General features: G+C 41.8%; 1 protein-coding gene across 4 annotated transcripts in view; it reads right to left on the reverse strand.

The window, feature by feature from the left end:
• Positions 1-20,824, reverse strand: part of LOC118386566 (palmitoyltransferase ZDHHC14-like) — a 60,109-nt gene that overhangs the window by 31,125 nt on the left and 8,160 nt on the right. Inside the window, exons 1-2 of one of the 4 annotated variants that reach the window (XM_052523362.1) lie at positions 16,583-17,208; positions 16,099-16,464 (exon numbers count right to left, since the gene is read on the reverse strand). The exons of 1 other annotated variant lie outside the window; for it this stretch is intronic. In XM_052523362.1, the coding sequence (XP_052379322.1) occupies positions 16,099-16,343 (245 nt within the window). In that variant the 5' untranslated portion in view covers positions 16,344-16,464; positions 16,583-17,208. Of the gene's footprint in view, positions 1-8,753; positions 9,143-16,098; positions 17,209-20,824 lie in introns of those variants that run through there. 2 more of the 4 variants (XM_052523363.1, XM_052523364.1) reach the window with 2 other exon arrangements.

Raw genomic sequence — 20,824 nt, forward strand, 5'->3', positions numbered from 1 at the left:
TTACGAGTTGTCAATTTATGAATTGTCTTTTTTTTGTTGCGCTCCTGTCAATGTTGAGTAAAGACGAGCACCTGATTACGCATAGAAGTAAGCTTAGGCTACCTGGCCTGCGCGCAAATGTACACATTTGGGGATGTCTGATAGTTTTCCTGATTGTCTTAACTCACCACTGTTAATGAGCTGTGGAGCTTCGCAAAGTATTTTTTTCTTCGCCTCAAACAGCAAGTAAACCAAGTCTGTTTTTTTACATCCATTGAGAATGATATACAATAGCTCCTCAATGTATTTGACAATTCTTACCAGCTCTCTCCCTTATAACCACCAAGCCTCGGTGTGAAAGGGGAAAATATCATACAGTGAAAACGTCATAAAATACCTGATTACGCTACTTTCTTATCCCTTGCGAAGTTCTGCAAATACAGCGGTGTCTGTCTGGAGCTCACTGCAGGGGTAAACTGAGGGCCCAGAATAGTTGATACAATGTTTCGAGTTTGCTAGAGCGACCTGAGGGCCGGACCCAGTTGATAGTTGATATGAACTTGCAGTTTAATAGATGATATGTTTCAAGTTCGATGCAGACAGGCAGAGTAGAGAGATGAATGTGATTGAAAGAACATGAACAAATCTCCATGTGTAGCCAATGTGATTTAGGGCTATAGGATATTTCTTTTTAAATCATGATATTTTCTACCTACAATGTTTTTATTTGTTGGCTTTATGGATGCATTTTTAATACCCATAATAGTACAAAAATACGTTATTATAATTGAAGTGTTCCACGGAAATGTGTATATGAAAATCATAACTGGCATGCAGATCGGTTAGAAATTGTAAGATAAATTGTGCATGTGGGGAAAAAAAAACAATAAATTGTCAAGTTAGCACTCCCCATGAAAAAGCTTTCCGACCCCTGGTGTAGCCTATTACCAGCAACTCCAGGAGCATAATGGCAACATCTGTGAAGGCCAGCAGGACCAGGAGGGTCAGGAACAGTTTTTTTCCTTGGGGTTATCTTGATCTCTGGCTCCCTCGAGTCATTTGTGTGTCTTGTTTGAATTATTTATTCAAACAGTGCACTTAAAGCATCAAGCTCAGTGCATATAGTTGAGTTTATTAAAACACATAGGGTGTGTCTATATATATATAAAAAAAATGGTGCAATTTTGACCAATTGAATGGTCGAAAGAACAGACAACATTTTGGTCTGGGACAGCCCTAGATTCTATATGTATTACGATTCGATATGGCAATTTCAATGCAATTCACTGTTCCAAACATTGGTCACTATATTTCTCCTGTAGATGGTCAAGAGAGAGTCATGAGAAAATGAGTTTGATCAGTCATGGACATAAGTACTCAAAACATATTAGCTCACCATTTAAAGTGGAAATCTGCAGCTCAAACAATAACAAAACAGTTTCCAAGCCACTATTTTGGTAGAACACTGAGGGATGGGGCTAGAGAAATGTAACCACTCTCAAACTCATGGACAGAGTTATGGATACAAGGACCGACCATCCACGATATCAAAATGATACAGTGTTTGTTTATATTTACCTAGTTTACAAACAAAGACAAAAAACAAGCTTATATTTTGGGTTCTGATGGGGTAGGACAGTTGAACTAAGCTCATAGGCATCTAAGTTATATTCTTCAAGAATCAACTGGTATATATCATCCATTTAAAGGTCTAAAAAAATGGGCGCAGCAACTGCAGATTGCCCCTTTAACGGTAAGATCTTAGCGAAATAAAGAAACGTTTTTTTTTCATTTTATTTTTTGAATCAACACTTTGTCATATAAATTGATATCGTAAAAAAATGATACTGCTGTATCAATTTTTCCCACATCACTAATATCTTACCTTCAGCACTCTGGTCGATATCTTTAAAACATCCATTAGGACTGATGATCCATATTCTTAGGCAACCTTACCATTAAGAACTTAACCTCTGTCTGCAAGACTGAGTGAGAGGACAGAGAGACTGGTCCTAGGGGTTAGTAAGAACAGCCCCAGATCCTGTTATTCTGGGCTTGGTGGGGAGATTCATCAAATACTCCACTATGGCTCCTCTCACAAGACTTAAGTCATTCTCAGATCATGGCTATGTCCCAAATGGCATCTTGGTCAAAACTACTGCACTGTGTAGTAAGTAGGGTGCCATTTGGGACGCAACCCATAATATAACCGTTTGGGAAAGATTTGGAATGTTCCTTCCTAAATTAGATTGAGTATTATCTATTATACAACAATTTGATTAGAATAAGGATTGGATGTCCATTCATATTTTAGTGGGTACAATATCCAAATCTTTCATGAAATAACCCCATGTAGGTTCCCTTAATAAAGTGGGGGTGTTGAGCTCAGGTTTGATTAATTGGTTTCAGGTTATAGCCTAGGCAGTGAGGGTAGAGGAGCACCTCTAAACTATATTAAATCTTAAATGGTAGTAGTCATGAAGTGAAATACCATGCTTTTATCCACTTACTGCTGCATAGTCAGTGTTGACTGATATGAGTGCAGTATAGCTGCCACTTTAGCACTGTGAGGCGGCTACACTGGAATTAAATTAGACCGAAACCCAGAGACCTTATCAGTCTGTCATAATTGTGATTGGAAATAGCTGCAGAAAGTTTCCAAGTAGTAGCTTAGTCCTTCCTTTTTTTTGTCCTTCTGAGGAGGAGGTTATCAACCAAGAAGACGTGGATGATTTTAAGGCAGCCCCCCGCACCTCTCTGATTCAGAGGGGTTGGGTTAAATGCGGAAGACACATTTCAGTTGAAGGCATTCAGTGTTATACAACTGACTAGGTATACCCCTTTCCCAATGTTGTTGGCATTTTACCCAAAACAGAGATAATTGTCAGAGGGCTTGAATCTGGTGAATCTGGCACACAGTGGAGGGAAAGGTTGGGTAGGGACATAGTAGCGAGTCTTTCAATCTACAGTATATAGCTGCATTGCTCTATCCCACTGCCTTTGTAAAATGACTGTGCCCTTGGTATACAGCCTATGGAATATGGACAGTCTTAGATACTGTACTGGAAAAATAGTCTGAATGAAAGCTTAAAAATACACAAGGACAGTATCTTCTGGACCCCAAATTTCAGGCAATGGTGTTCTGGGCCTTATTATTATAAATATATCCCCACGAATCAAATGAATGTTTCTCAGCCTTGAGAAGAGGAGAAGTGAAAACATTCAGACATCATCATCTTTCCGTCATTTCATTTTCTGATGCTCTATGCAAAAATCACGAAACAACATGCAAACGTTAACCAGCAGTTGATCCATTCCATGGTTGAATCACGACACATTAATTTGACCATTTGTGCTATGTTTCCCAGGCAAATCCCAGAGCATGTTGGACTATAAACGGATGAATGTTTTGGGTCTTCACTCAGGCTAGAGGATTGTAATTACTTTAGTCTTATCCTTGAGTCAAACACAGCCAACAGAAACCAAGGCTGACTGCATCCCAAATGTCACCCTATTCCCTATGTACAGTGGCTTGCGAAAGTATTCACCCCCCTTGGCATTTTTCCCGTTTTGTATCATTTGATTTACACAACATGCCTCCCACTTTGAAGGTGCAACATATTGTTTTATTGTGAAACAAAGAAGAAATAAGACAAAAAAATAGAAAACTTGAGCGTGCATAACTATTCATCCCCCCAAAGTCAATACTTTGTAGAGCCACCTTTTGCAACAATTACAGCTACAAGTCTCTTGGGGTATGTCTCTATAAGCTTGGCACATCTAGCCACTGGGATTTTTGCCCATTCTTCAAGGCAAAACTGCTCCAGCTCCTTCAAGTTGGATGGGTTCCGCTGGTCTACAGCAATCTTTAAGTCATACCACATATTCTCAATTGGATTGAGGTCTGGGTTTTGACTAGGCCATTCCAAGACATTTAAATGTTTTCCCTTAAACCACTCGAGTGTTGCTTTAGCAGTATGCTTAGGGTCATTGTCCTGCTGGAAGTTGAACCTCTGGCCCAGTCTCAAATCTCTGGAAGGCAGACAGGTTTCCCTCAAGAATTTCCCTATATTTAGCACCATCCATCATTCCTTCAACTTTAGCACCAGTTTCCCAGTCCCTGCCGATGAAAAACATCCCCACAGCAAGGATGGTGTTTTCGAGGTGATAGAGTTTTCCTTGATGGCCAAAAAGCTAAATTTTAGTCTCCTCTGACCAGAGTCCCTTCTTCCATACATTTGGGGAGTCTCCCACGTGCCTTTTGGCAAACACCAAATGTGTTTGCTTATTTTTTTCTTTAAGCAATGGCTTTTCTGGCCACTCTTCTGTAAAGCCCAGCTCTGTGGACGACTTAAAGTGGTCCTATGGACAGATACTCCAATCTCCGCTGTGGAGCTTTGCAGCTCCTTCCGGGTTATCTTTGGTCTCTTTGTTGCCTCTCTGATTGATTAATGCCCTCCTTATGTGGTCCGTGAGTTTTGGTGGGCGGCCATCTCTTGGCAGGTTTGTTGTGGTGCCATATTCTTTGCATTGTTTTATAATGGATTTAATGGTGCTCTGTGGGATGTTCAAAGTTTCTGATATTTTTTTTATAACCAAATCCTGATCTGTACTTCTCCACAACTTTGTCCCTGATCTGTTTGGAGAGCTCCTTGGTCTTCATGGTGCCGCTTGCTTGCTGGTGCCCCTTGCTTAATGGTGTTGCAAACTCTATATATATATACTGAGATCATGTGACAGATCATTTGACACTTAAATAAAGTCCACCTGTGTGCAATCTAACTAATTATGTGACTTCTGAAGGTAATTGGTTGCACCAGATCTTATTTAGGGGCTTCATAGCAAAGGGGATGAATACAAATGCACACACAATTTTTTGAAACAAGTAAATTATTTTCATTTCACTTCACCAATTTGGACTATTTTGTGTATGTCCATTACATGAAATCCAAATAAAAATCCATTAAAATTACAGGTTGTAATTCAACAAAATAGGGAAAACACCAAGGGCGTTGGTCAAAAGTAGTGCACTATATAGGGAACAGGATACAACCTAAATCAAACTGGGACTAATCGGTGACTCTCCTCCAGTTGCCTTGCAAGCTGTTGGTTCGACAGGACACGAAGAGCTCAAGAGGAAACTGTTACTACGGAAATGAGAACACTACGGTGCCATGTTTTGGTATGGAATGTGGGAGGAATGAAAGAACACAGAGGAAAAGGTGGGGGATGGGGAAAGAGACAGGAAAATCTCTGTCAGTCATCCCTCGACTCTCTGCATATTACCATTGATGTCAAATGAATGAATTTGCATGTGATAACATCGGGCCTTTACAAGCTGTCATGAACAATTCTAATTGAAGACATCTGTGTAAGTGACTTAATGGCCTTATATTGGTGACATTTTAGCACTCAATGAGTAGGCCATTGAATAGCAGGCTTTTCAGGCTGATACACTAAGCAAATCCAAAAAGGTTCTTAATTGGAACCCGTTTTGATTGCAATTATATCAATCTTTAAAAATGACCCTTTGGAAACCTGCAGAAGCTTAGAGATCGATGGGTTGGACGATCCTTTTCTCCTCAATCATCTTGAAAAAAAGTATACTTCAAAACTGGAAATCAACCAATGCTCCATCGTTAAAAAAATGGAAAAGTCAAATACTTTATTATCTAAATGTTGAAAGTGCATGGGCGACTGAGAGAAGCAAAATGCTGCAGTTTGAGACCATGTGGCGGAGAGTGACACGGGTGCTGGAGATGGATGGAGGTGTAAGCAGGTGGGTCTGGGCAGGGGTGATGTTGTGGATGTTTGTATGCGTCCGTTGTCCTTTGTATGTGTATGTTTTAAATATTTATATTAAAACAATTTGAATAAAAAGGAAGCTTAGATCTATGAAAACTTTCAGACCTTCAACGTGTGAGAAAGGATCACAGAGGATGGACTATGAATCTTGCTGACTTAGTTAACATTTATGTACACTGCATTCAGCCTTTCCTTCCAGCTCTCTGCTGCCAATGACTGGAACGAACTGCAAAAATCACTGAAGCTGGAGACTCATATCTCCCTCACTAACTTTAAGCACCAGCTGTCAGAGCAGCTCACAGATCACTGCACATGTACACAGCCCATCTGTAAATAGCCCATCCATCTACCTCATCCCCATACTGTTATTTGATTTATTTTGCTCCTTTGCACCCCCATATCTCTACTTGCACATTCATCTTCTGCACATCTATCACTCCAGTGTTTAATTGCTATACTGTAATTATTTCGCCACTATGGCCTATTTATGGCCTTACCTTCCTTATCCTACCTCATTTGCGCACACTGTGTATAGACTTTATCTATTGTATTGTGTTGTTTGTGTTGCACTGCTTTGCTTTATCTTGGCCAGGTCACAGTTGGAAATGAGAACTTGTTCTCAACTAGCCTACCTGGTTAAATAAACGTGAAATAAAAAAACATTTCAAAATAAAAATTCAGAAAGTATTCAGACGCCTTCCCATTTTCCATATTGTTACATCACAGCCTTATTCTAAAATTCATGAAATCGTTTTTCCCTCATCATTCTACACACAATACCCCATAACGACAAAGCAAAAACAGGTTTGTAGAAATGTTTGCAAATGTATTAAAAATAAAAATGGAAATATAATATTTACACAAGTTATCAGACCCTTTACTCAATATAACCAGGATCTCCAGGAGATTTTTCTCCAAGACCTGCGCCACCTGTCTGTTACTGTCCTCATCGCCCCTGGGACTGTGGCATCGACCTGCTTGCAGGCTCTACGCCTCCGCGCAGCCGCGGCGACCCTCTGTCGGTGGCTGAAACCAAGGCCATGGAGGAGTACACCCAGGAGGCTCTCCGACGGGGTTTCATCCGAACGTCCACCTCCCCTGAGTTGGCGGGCATCTTCTTCGTTGCCAAGAAGGACGGAGATCTACACCCGTGCATCATTTACAGAGGACTCACTTCCATCACCACCAAGTACCGCTACCCTCTCCCGTTTGTGCTGGCCGCGATCAAACAGCTCAGTGGGGTCCGTTTCTTTTAATACCAAATTGGACCTCCGGAGTGCCTACAATCTGATCCGCATCCGGGAGGGGAATGAATGGAAAATGGCATTCAGCACGATGTCTGGTCACTATGAGTACTAGGTGATGCCTTATGGATTAGCCAATGCTCCGTCAGTGTTCCAGACATTCGTTAACGAGGTGTTCCGGGACATGTTGGACACAAGTGGTGGTCGTGTATATCTGTGAGTATAACAGAACTGATTTAGCAGGCGAAAACCTGAGAAAAATCCATCCAGGAAGTATTTTCTGTTTGTTGGTTTTGTAGTTTTCTATTCAATGCCATTACAGTATCCATTGACTTAGGCCTCCATTTGCAGTTCCTATGCTTTCCACTAGATGTCAACAGTCCTTAGAAATCGTTTCAGGCTTGTATTCTTATAAACGAGGGAGTAAGACCAGTCTGAACGAGTGGACCCTAACGTGTTGCAGAGTTTTTTCAGGCGCATATGCATTTCTTGTTTACATTTACATTTACATTTAAGTCATTTAGCAGACGCTCTTATCCAGAGCGACTTACAAATTGGTGCATTCACCTTCAGTTTACCTTTTATATTGACAACGTTATTGTCTGGTTGAAATATTATAGACGATTTAGGCTAAAAAACAACCTGAGGATTGAATATAAACATAGTTTGACATGTTTCTATGAACTTTACGGATACAATTTGGATTTTTTTGTCTGATTGTTTTGACTGAGTTTGAGCCTGTGGATTACTGAAGAAAACGCGCTAACAAAACTGAGGTTTTTGGATATGCACACATGACTGTAAGTCGCTTTGGATAAAAGCGTCTTCATCGAACAAAAGGAACATTTATTGAGTAAATGAATGTCTTCTGATTGCCACCATATGAAGATAATCAAAGGTAAGGGATTCATTTTTATCTCTATTTCTAAATTTTGTAACGCTTCTGCTTGGCTGTTTACTGTTTGTAATAATTTGTCAACTGGGCTATGTTCTGGGCTAGGTATGCTTTCGCCGAAAAGCATTTTATAAATATGACACTGTGGTTGGTTTAACAAGAAGTTAATCTTTAAACCTATGTAAAATATGTTTTGTTTTCTGAATTTTTATAATGAGCATTTCTGTAATTTGGAGCTCTGCAACCTCACTGGACGTTGGCCAGATGGGACGCTAGCGTCCCACATACCCTAGAGAGGTTAATCTACCCATCGTGTCCGATTTCAAAAATGTTTTACAGCTAAAGCACAACATATGATTATGTTAGATCACCACCAAGTCGAAAAAACACAGCCATTTTTCCAGCCAAAGATAGGAGTCACAAAAAGCAGAAATATAGATAAAATGAATGACTAAGCTTTGATGATCTTCATCAGATGACACTCATAGGACATCATGTTACACAATACATGTATGTTTTGTTTGATAATGTGCATATTTATATCCCAAAATCTCAGTTTACATTGGCGACTTACATGCAGTAATGTTTTGATTCCAAAACATCCAGTGATTTTGCAGAAATACTCATAATAAACATTGATAAAATATACTAGTGTTATTCGCAGAATTAAAGATATACTTCTCCTTAATGCACCGCTGTGTCAGATTTCGAAACAATTTTGAGGAAAAAGCATAATCTGAGAACGGCGCTCAGAACCCAAAACAGCCAGAGGAATATCCGCCATTTTGGAATCAACAAAGTTAGAAACAACACCATAAATATTCACTTACCTTTGATTACCTTCATCAGAATGCACTCCCAGGAATCCCAGTTCGACAATAAATGACTGATTTGTTCCATAAAGTTCCATCATTTATGTCCAAATAGCCACTTGTTGTTAGCATGTTCAGCCCAGTAATCCATCTTCATGAGGCGCAGGCACTTCCTCCAGACAAAAACTCGAAAAGTTATGTTACAGTCCTTTAGAAACATGTCAAACGATGTATGGAATCAATCTGGGAACTTTCAAGGCTGGGAACTTTAATGCAGGGAAACTTAAATCCGTTTTACCTAATTTCTACCAGCATGTTAAATGTGCAACCAGAGGAAAATAAAAAAAAACTCTAGATCATCTTTACTCCACACACAGAGACACGTACAAAGCTCTCCCTCGCCCTCCATTTGGCAAGTCTGACCATAATACTATCCTCCTGATTCCTGCTTTAAAAGCAAAAACCAAAGCAGGAAGCACCAGTGACCCAGTCAATAAAAGATGTAGACAGATGACAAAGATGCTAAGCTACAGGACTGTTTTGTTAGCACAGACTGGAATATGTTCCCGGGATTCTTCTGATGGCATTGAGGAGTACACCACGTCAGTCACTGGCTTCATCAATAAGTGCATCGATGACATTGTCCTCACAGTGACCGTACGCACATACCCCAAACAGAAGCAATGGATTATAGGCAACATCCGCACTGAGCTAAAGGGTAGAGCTGCCGCTTTCACGGAGCGGGACTCTAACCCCAAACACGTATAAGAAATCCCACTATGCCCTCCGAACAATCAAACAGAGCGTCAATACAGCATTAAGATTGAATCGTAATACACCGGCTCCGACGCTCGTCGGATGTGGCAGGGCTCGCAAACTATTACAGACTACAAAAGGAAGCACAGGCGAGAGCTGCCCAGTGACACGAGCCTACCAAACGAGTTAAATAACTTCTATGCTTGCTTCGAGGCAAGTTACACTGAAGCATGCATGAGAGCATCAGCAGTTCCGGACGACTGTGTGATCACGCTCTCTGTAGCCGATGTGAGTAAGACCTTTAAACAGGTCAACATTCACAAGGCTAAAGGGCCAGACGGATTACCAGGACATGTACTCCAAGCGGGCACTGAATTTTGGCCCATTCCTCCTGATAGAGCTGGTGTAACTGAGTCAGGTTTGTAGGCCTCCTTGTTCGCACATGCTTTTTCAGTTCTGCCCACAAATTATCTATAGCATTGAGGTCAGGGCTTTGTGATGGACACTCCAATACCTTGACTTTGTGGTCCTTAAGCCATTTTGCCACACCTTTGGAAGTATGGTTGGGGTCATTGTCCATTTGGAAGACCCATTTGCAACCAAGCTTCAACTTCCTGAGGGATGCCTTGAGATGTTGCCTCAATATATTCACATAATTTCCTCCCTCAATATGCCATCTATTTTGTGAAGTGCACCAGTCCCTCATGCAGCAAAGCACCCCCACAGCATGATGCTCCCACTCCCGTGCTACACGGTTGGGATGGTGTTCTTCAGCTTGCAAGCCTCCCCTTTTTCCTCCAAACATAACGATGGTCATTATGGCCAAACAGTCCTATTTGTGTTTCATCAGACCAGAGGACATTTCTCTGGAAAGTGCGATCTTTGTCCCCATATACAGTTGCAAACCGTAGTCTGGCTTTTTAGTGGTGGTTTTGGAGCAGTGCCTTCTTCCTTGCTGAGCGGCGTTTCAGGACTCGTTTTACTGTTTTACTGTGGATATAGATACTTTTGTACCCGTTTCCTCCAGCATCTTCACAAGGTCCTTTGCTCTTGTTCTGAGATTGATTTGCACTTTTCGGCACCAAAGTACATTCATCTCTAGGAGACAGAACGCGTCTCCTTCCTGAGCGTTATGACGGCTGCATGGTCCCATGGTGTTTATACTTGCATACTATTGTTTGTACAGATGAACCTGGTACCTTCAGGTGTTTGGAAATTGCTCCCAAGGATGAACCAGACTTCTGGATGTCTACAATTTGTTTCTGAGGCCTTGGCTGATTTCTTTTGATTTTCCCATGATGTCAAGCAAAGAGGCACTGGGTTTGAAGATAGGCCTTGAAATACATCCACAGGTACACATCTTCTAAATCTTTTAAAGCCATGACATCATTTTCTGGAGTGTTCCAATCTGTTTAAAGGTACAGTCAACTTATTGTATGTAAACTTCTGACCCACTGGAATTGTGATACAGTGAAAAGTGAAATAAGTTGCTTAGCATCTTTTTTTTAGTAGTGTTGTTTTTTTGCAGCAATAAGTGAAATGATTCGTCTGTAAACAATTGTTAGAAAGATTACTTGTGTCATGCACAAAGTAGATGTCCTAACCGACTTGCCAAAACTATAGTTTGTTAACAAGAAATGTGTAGAGTGGTTGAAAAACTAGTTTTAATGATTCCAACCTAAGTGTATGTAAACTTCCGATTTCAACTGTGCATATTAATATATGGATGAGCGATGAGCGAGCGGCATAGGAAAGATGCAATAGATGGTATAAAATACAGTTTACATATGAGATGAGAAATGCAAGATATGTAAACATTATTAAAGCGGCATTATTAAAGTGACTAGTGATCCATTTATGAAAGTGGCAAATGATTTCAAGTCTGTATGTAGGCAAGCAGCCTCTCTGTGTTAGTGATGGCTGTTTAACAGTCTGATGGCCTTGAGATAGAAGCTGTTTTTCAGTCTCTCAGTCCCAGCTTTGCGCCTGTACTGACCTCGCCTTCTGGATGGTAGCGGGGTGAACAGGCAGTGGCTCGGGTGGTTGTTGTCCTTGATGATCTTTTTGGCCTTCCTGTGACATCGGGTGGTGTAGGTGTCCTGGAGGGCAGGTAGTTTCCCCCTGGAGATGCGTTGTGCAGACTACACCACCCTCTGGAGAGTCTTGCGGTTGTGGGTCATGAGGGGGTGAGCACACACCCTTGTGGGGCCCCAGTGTTGAGGATCAGCAAAGTGGAGATGTTGTTTCCTACCTTCACCACCTGGGGGCAGCCTGTCAGGAAGTCCAGGACCCAATACACAGGCTGGGGTTGAGACCCAGGGCCTCCGGCTTGATGATGAGCTTGGAGGGTACTATGGTGTTGAATGCTCAGCTGTAGTCAATAAACAGCATTCTTACATAGGTATTCCTCTTGTCCAGATGGGATAGGGCAGTGTGCAGTGTGATGGCGATTGCATCGTCTGTGGACCTATTGGGGTGGTATGCAAATTGAAGTGGGTCTAGGGTGGCAGGTAAGGTGGAGGTGATATGATCATTGACTAGTCTCTCAAAGCACTTCCTGATGACAGAAGTGAGTGCTATGGGGCAATAGTAATTTAGTTTCGTTACCTTTGCCTTCTTGGGTACGGGAACAATGGTTGCCATCATGAAGCATGTGGGGACAGTAGACTGGGATAGGGAAAGATTGAATATGTCCGTAAACACACCAGCCAGCTGGTCTGCGCCGCTCTGAGGATGTGGCATGGGATGCCGGCCCAGCCTTGCGAGGGTTAACACGTTTAAATGTTTTTCTCACGTCGGCCACAGAGAAGGAGAGGGGGGGCCCGCAGTCCTTGGTAGCGGGCTGTGCGGTGGCACTGTATTATCCCCAAAGCGGGCAAAGAAGGTGTTTAGTTTGTCTGGAAGAAAGACGTCGGTCACCACATATGTCTCGTATCTGAGCTGTTGAATTGCCATTCCACTTTGTCCCTATAACGACATTCTTGTTTGATTGCCTTGCGGAGGGAATAACTACACTGTCTGTATTCAGCCATATTCCCAGTCATATTTCCAATGAGCCATATTCCCAGTTCCATTTCCAATGTCCCACTCTGAGCACTCTGGAGCAGGTGTTCATCAAGGATCTCTCCGTACTTTGCTCCGTTCATCTTTGCCTCGATCCTGACTAGTCTCCCAGTCCCTGTCGCTGAAAAACATACGCACAGCGTGATGCTGCCTCTACCATGCTTCACCGTAGGGATGGTGCCAGATTTCCTCCAGACATGACGCTTGGCATTCAGTCCAAAGAGTTCAATCTTAGTTTCATCACACCATAAAATCTTGTTTCTTATGATCTGAGAGTCTTTAGGTGCCTTTTGGCAAACTCCAAGCGGGCTATCATGTGCCTTTTACTGAGGAGTGGCTTCCGTCTGACCACTCTACAATAAAGGCCTGATTGGTGGAGTGCTGCAGAGATGGTTGTCCTTCTGGAAGTTTCTCCCATCTCCAAAGAGGAACTCTGGAGCTCTGTCAGAGTGATCACCGGGTTCTTGGTCACCTCTGTGACCCAGGCCCTCCTCCCCCGATTGCTCAATTTGGTTGGCCGGCCGGCCGGCTCTAGGGAGAGTCTTGGTGGTTACAAACTTCGTCCATTTAAGAATGATGGAGGCCCCTGTGTTCTTGGGGACCTTCAATGCTGCAGTAATGTTTTGGTACCCTCCCCAGATCTGTGCCTCGACACAATCCTGGCTTGGTTTTTGCTCTGACATACACTGTCAACTGTGGGAGCTTATATAGACAGGTGTGTGCCTTTCCTAATTTTGTCCAATCAATTGAATTTACCACTGGTGGACTCCAATCAAGTTGTAGAAACATCTCAAGGATGATCTATGGAAACAGGATACACCTGTGCTCAATTTTGAGTCTCATAGCAACGGGTCTGAATATGTACAGTACCAGTCAAAAGTTTGGACACACCAACTCATTCCAGGGTTTTTCTTTATTTTTACAATTTTATAAATTGTAGAATAATAGGGAATACATCAAAATGATGAAATAACACATACGGAATCATGTAGTAACCAAAAAGGTGTTAAACAAATCAAAACATATTTTATATATCAGATTCTTCAAAGTAACCACCCTTTGCCTTGATGACAGCTTTCTTCTTATTTTCTTCTCTCAACCAGTTTCATGTGGTGGTCACCAGGAATACATTTCAATTAACAGTTGTGCCTTGTTAAAAGTTAATTTGTGTAATTTCTTTCTTTCTTAATGCATTTGAGCCAATCAGTTGTGTTGTGACAATGTAGGGGTGGTATACAGAACATAGCCCTATTTTGTAAAATACCAAGTCCATATTATGGGAAGAACAGCTCAAGTAAGCAAAAAGAAATTACAGACCATCATTACTTTAAGACATGAAGGTCAGTCAATCCAGGAAAATGTCAAGAACTTTGAAAGTTTCTTCAAGTTCAGTCGCAAAAAAACATCAAGCGCATGAAACATGAAACTGGCTCTCATGAAGACCGCCACAGGAAAGGAAGACCAAGAGTTACCTCTGCTTTAGAGGATAAGTTCACTAGAGTTACCAGCTTCGGAAATTGCAGCCCAAAAAATGCTTCAGAGTTCAAGTAACAGACACATCTCAACATCAACTGTTCAGAGGAGACAGCGTGAAAAAGGTCTCCATGGTCAAATTGCTGCTGCAAAAAAACAACACTACTAAAGGACACCAATGAGAAGAAGAGACTTGCTTGGGCCAAGAAACACGAGCAATATACATTATGACCGGTGGAAATTTGTCCTTTGGTCTGATGAATCCAAATTTGAGATTGTTCGTTCCAACCTCCGTGTCTTTGTGAGACACAGAGTAGGTAAACGGATGATCTCCGCATGTGTGGTTCCCACCGTGAAGCATGGAGGAGGTGTGATGGTGTGGGGGTGCTTTGCTGGTGACACTGTCTGTGATTTATTTATAACTCAAGGCACAGTGAACCAGCATGTCTACCACAGCATTCTGCAGCAATACGCCATCCAATCTGGTTTGCGCTTAGTGGTACTATCATTTGTTTTTCAACAGAACAATGACCAAACACACCTCCAGGCTGTGTAAGGGCTATTTTACCAAGAAGGAGAGTGATGGAGTGCTGCATCAGATGACATGGCATCCACAATCACCTGACCTCAATCCAATTGAGATGGTTTGGGATGAGTTGGACCGCAGGGTGAAGGAAAAGCAGCCAACAAGTGCTCAATATATGTGGGAACTCCCTCAAGACTGTTGGAAAAGCATTCCAGGTGAATCTGGTTGAGAGAATGCCAAGTGTGCAAAGCTGTCATCAAGGCAAAGGGCGGCTACATTGAAGAATCTAAAATCTTAAATATATTTAGATTTGTTTAACACTTTTTTTGGTTACTACATGATTCCATGTGTTATTTCATAGTTTTGATGTTTTCACTATTATTCTACAATGTAGAAAATAGTAAAAATAAAGAAAATTAGTAGGTGGGTCCAAACTTTTCACTCGTACTGTATGTAAATAAGGTATTTCTGTTTTTACCTTTAATACATTTAAAAAAAATCTAAAAACCTGTTTTTGTTTTGTCATTATGGAGTATAGTTCGTAGATTGCTGCAGATTTTCTATTTTATTTTATCCATTTTAGAATAAGGCTGTAACATAAGAAAATGTGGAAAAGGTCAATGGGTCTGAATACTTTCCGAAGGCACTGTATGTCATTTGGACTGGAAGCTATTGAAAATTAGATCTGTACGGGGCGGCAGGGTAGCCTAGTGGTTAGAGCGTTGGACTAGTAAAATAAAGGTAAAAAAATAAATAATAATAATAATAAATAATTAATAACCACAGTTGTACTAGGCAAACATTTTTGGAAAATCAATTGTGAGGTGTACCTTTGATAAGATATCAAGGAACCCAACTTACTTGTCTGTATATCTGTAACTCATATGGACAGTGAGCTATTGAAAATATCAGGAAACGTTCAGGTGAAAGTCAGGGTGGTGAACTGGAATTATAATGAATGTAGCATGGATGGGGGACAGGAACCACATTAGTGTCTTTAACATTTCACTGTATCTTTGTAGATAGATAGATAGATAGATAGATAGATAGATAGATAGATAGATAGATAGATAGATAGATAGATAGATAGAATATAGCACCCTTAGTAGTTAGAGGTAACTAATAAACATTTTGGGCCGACTCGAGGTACTACGCGATGTGTAATGTTGATATAGGGCTAACCCTCTTGAATGGGAATGCAACCGATATTGCACTTTTACGATGGCCCCTAAAGCACCTGAGCGCCAGAAATTGCATATCGCCTCATTTTCGGCTCTGTTAATGGAAGAGTTCGACCATCGGTAAAAATAAATGGTGTACCTTGCTCTCTATCATCATCTGATTCTAGTTATATAATTATCATCATCCTAGGACCTTGCGTCTGAGAGCTATTGACGAATGAACTCCGAATATAATATAATATCTTACAAACAAATTGACTGCGGTTACATAGCCCACCCCTTGCTCACAAATGTGCTCAGTGCATCACCAGTGAATTACGTTAAGGTCTTGCATGAGCAACTGTAGTGTGTAATTTAAACTTACTCGAACGCGAAGAAAAGCCCGCTGGTGACCATGATCAGGACTAGGGTTAGGTAGAAGACCCCGGTCTGCCTCGCCATCATGACCCTTCCATTACAGTAGAATCTATTTCGACCGGGAAAGACCTGCCACTTCCTTCGGGGAATCTTCTTCTTTTTGTGCCCTAAGGTCTCCATAGGTAACGAGTTGCGCGTGCAGATCTGATTATACTGGCATTCCCGCACGGTCTCATCAAGTCCGAGATACATCTGTAAACAGTGCACCTTTTAAAACAATACAAAGAATCAAGGGGCAGCTGATAAATGGGGGGTAAATATATGCTCCGTGCTTGTTCCAGAGATACTCCTTTGCCACAGAGGTGATGCAATGCTGTCAGAGCAAGAAAAGTTCCGTTACTGAACAATACATTTCCACTACTCAGGTTAGTGGGATAAGAAGAATAAACATCCTGATGATCGTTTATTCAAATAATAAAAACATAGCCTACTTTTTAAATTACGTTTCCTCTTCGGCCTTGCATCCTCCTGAATTTGATCAGATATGCCACTTTGTCTGAGAAAAGAAACATAATTGCCTCAATTGTTTGAATAATACTTCCATTGCGTTTAAAAAAAAAAAACTAACTGCCAGTAGCCACCCTAGGCGACCGATGTTACTGTCAAGTGGCCAGATTTATGTAAACACAATGAAAATCAAAAATCTCGAGAGGAAGCGAGAAGAAACCCAGTCATAAATACGTCCTTTGAGTGTCCTTTAAAAGAGAAGAATGCTTTTCACATGCTTTTAGCCACTCAAAGTGTAGAAAATGCAATTCTCCAACGAGAATATCCGACAAATAAAAGACGAGGATTTTACTGCAGAATAGCGCCGATTAGATTTCCTAGAAGTGGTGGCACGGCTTTTCTTGCAAGCTGCCAGCGCAATAACGTCGTGCCCTTGCTCTCGAGAACCCAAGGCATTAAACAAGGCATTATGCAAATCACAAAGGTTCTCAGCTATAAACACCCTTTACTGATGGGACCATGTAAAGTACAATCCCGAAGCTCTGTTTCAACATTTAGAAACATCAATAATCCAACCTGGACTCAGCTGGTAGAGGTAACATAGTACACGTTAATAGTTGTCGCTGGTAGAGGTAACATAGTTGTTAAAATAATGGGCATAATGCCAACCCAGAGATGGCGCTAGTGGGGCACCTATCTAGGATATATAAACAGGTGCATTATGAGTATCTGATTAGGATGTGTGACCTGTAATTTATAATACCTGATTAAAGGATTATGCTAGCATTTTTACCACACTCTCTGACATGAGTTATTCCCATATACATAATAACATGGTGTTAGAAGTGGTATGAATATGGAAAATAGGATACGGTATGTGGACAATGTAATCACTGTCGAATAAACGCAAGTGGGACAGCTGAGCGAGGACAAAGAGCCTGCAATGTCTCTCAGTCAAATTGTTTTTCTGTGATCAGTGGGAGAATTATGAAATCACTACGGGCTTAGATAACATTTTAAAAATACCTGATTAAAAAAAGACCTGCATGTGCGAGTGGCAACACTGCTTAAGAGAGTGCCATCTGCTTCAAAGAATATCCTTGACGTTTTACAAAGACATTTTGAACCCAGTCGTAATGTGATTTATGAAAGATTTATTTTTAACACGTGAACAAACTCAAGCAGAGACGTCTGGTAAAATATGTTGTGAGGCTGCGTCAATTGTCTGATTCATGTTATTTAGAATCAATGAGAGACAAAATGATCAGAGACAGGCTTGTGATTGGGTGTAAAGATAACAGAGTAAGAGCAAGTATGCTGTGCGAACCACAACTTACGCTGTCTAAAGCCATAGATATATGCAAAGCAAGCAAACAGATGCAGATCCAATTAAAAAAGATCAACACTGTCCCTGAACAGGCAGAATCTGTAAATTATGCCACTCAGAACAAATACAGAGACCATGTTGATAAATGGAAACATTCATCGGACAGTGATGCAAGATGGAAAAATACTAAAGATGGTGCATGTACTGTGGATCAACACACGCAAGAGCCAAATGCCCAGCACATGGGGTTGTATGCAAATTCTGTGGAGAAAAAAAAAATCCTAAAGTGTTCAGATAAAGGCAAAGTTAAACTCAGGTTTACAAGTATTTATTTTATTTATTTTATTTCACCCTTATTTAACCAGGTAGGCAAGTTGAGAACAAGTTCTCATTTACAATTGCGACCTGGCCAAGATAAAGCAAAGCAGTTCGACAGATACAACGACACAGAGTTAGTTACACATGGAGTAAAACAAACATACAGTCAATAATACAGTATAAACAAGTCTATATACAATGTGAGCAAATGAGGTGAGAAGGGAGGTAAAGGCAAAAAAAGGCCATGGTGGCAAAGTAAATACAATACAATATAGCAAGTAAAACACTGGAATGGTAGTTTTGCAATGGAAGAATGTGCAAAGTAGAAATAAAAGTAATGGGGTTCAAAGGAGCAAAATAAATAAATTAATTAAATACAGTTGGGAAAGAGGTAGTTGTTTGGGCTAAATTATAGGTGGGCTATGTACAGGTGTAGTAATCTGTGAGCTGCTCTGACAGTTGGTGCTTAAGGGCACTGCGTTCATCCACCTCTGGCCTGCTCGCCTCCCTACCACTGAGGAAGTACAGTTCCCGCTCAGCCCAGTCAAAACTGTTCGCTGCTCTGGCCCCCCAATGGTGGAACAAACTCCCTCACGACGCCAGGACAGCGGAGTCAATCACCACCTTCCGGAGACACCTGAAACCCCACCTCTTTAAGGAATACCTAGGATAGGATAAAGTAATCCTTCTCACCCCCCCCCCCTTAAAAGATTTAGATGCACTATTGTAAAGTGGCTGTTCCACTGGATGTCATAAGGTGAATGCACCAATTTGTAAGTCGCTCTGGATAAGAGCGTCTGCTAAATGACTTAAATGTAAATGTAAATGCTTAAAGCTAGTGAGGGAGATAAGTGTTTCCAGTTTCAGAGATTTTTGTAGTTCGTTCCAGTCATTGGCAGCAGAGAACTGGAAGGAGAGGAGGCCAAATAAATAATTGGTTTTGGGGGTGACTAGAGAGATATACCTGCTGGAGCGTGTGCTACAGGTGGGAGATGCTATGGTGACCAGCGAGCTGAGATAAGGCAGCTCGCTAGCAGGGTCTTGTAGATGACATGGAGCCAGTGGGTTTGGCGACGAGTATGAAGCGAGGGCCAGCCAACGAGAGCGTACAGGTCGCAATGGTGGGTAGTATATGGGGCTTTGGTGACAAAACGGATTGCACTGTGATAGACTGCATCCAATTTGTTGAGTAGGGTATTGGAGGCTATTTTGTAAATGACATCGCCAAAGTCGAGGATTGGTAGGATGGTCAGTTTTACAAGGGTATGTTTGGCAGCATGAGTGAAGTATGCTTTGTTGCGAAATAGGAAGGCAATTCTAGATTTAACTTTGGATTGGAGATGTTTGATATGGGTCTGGAAGGAGAGTTTACAGTCTAACCAGACACCTAAGTATTTGTCAGAGCCGTCCAGAGTAGTGATGTTGGACAGGTGGGTAGGTGCAGGTAGCGATCGGTTGAAGAGCATGCATTTAGTTTTACTTGTATTTAAGAGCAATTGGAGGCCACGGAAGGAGAGTTGTATGGCATTGAAGCTTGCCTGGAGGGTTGTTAACACAGTGTCCAAAGAAGGGCCGGAAGTATACAGAATGGTGTCGTCTGCGTAGAGGTGGATCAGAGACTCACCAGCAGCAAGAGCGACCTCATTGATGTATACAGAGAAGAGAGTCGGTTCAAGAATTGAACCCTGTGGCACCCCCATAGAGACTGCCAGAGGTCCGGACAGCAGACCCTCCGATTTGACACACTGAACTCTATCAGAGAAGTAGTTGGTGAACCAGGCGAGGCAATCATTTGAGACACCAAGGCTGTCGAGTCTGCCGATGAGGATGTGGTGATTGACAGAGTCGAAAGCCTTGGCCAGATCAATGAATACGGCTGCACAGTAATGTTTCTTATCGATGGCGGTTAAGATATCGTTTAGGACATTGAGCGTGGCTGAGGTGCACCCATGACCAGCTCTGAAACCAGATTGCATAGCAGAGAAGGTATGGTGAGTATTACATATATGGGACATATTTTGACAGATTAAGGCCTGAAGCCAGACCCCAAGAAGGTGGAGGCAGTACAGCTAATGCCGCCACCTACAGACGCAAAAGCATTGCAGCGACTGCTTGGTTTTGTAAATTACTTACAAATTCTTACCTCCTATGTCTGACGAATGTGAGCCATTGGGTTGGCTGACCAATAAAGAATGTGCTGTGGGCATGGCTTCCTCAACGTGATGATGCATTGGAGCAAATCAAGAAATTGGTAAGCAACCAACCAAGACTGAGGTACTATGACCTCTCTGAAGAAGTGACCCTACAATGTGATGCAAGCGACAAAGGCCTAGGGGCAGCGCTCCTGCAGAAGGGGCAGCCCATTGCATTTGCTTCAAGGACATTGAGACCCACGGAGCAAGGATATTCCCAAATTGAAAAGGAGTACCTAGCCATAGTGTTTGCCTGTGACTGTTTTGATCAATACCTTCATGGCGGGGACTTTATCACGGTGCATCTTCAAAAATCCTCTTCTGGCCTCCCGGGTGGCGCAGTGGTTAAGGGCGCTGTACTGCCGCGCCAGCTGTGCCACCAGAGACTC

This window comes from Oncorhynchus keta, chromosome 8 (assembly GCF_023373465.1).
Source record: "Oncorhynchus keta strain PuntledgeMale-10-30-2019 chromosome 8, Oket_V2, whole genome shotgun sequence".
Taxonomy (NCBI): domain Eukaryota; kingdom Metazoa; phylum Chordata; class Actinopteri; order Salmoniformes; family Salmonidae; genus Oncorhynchus; species Oncorhynchus keta.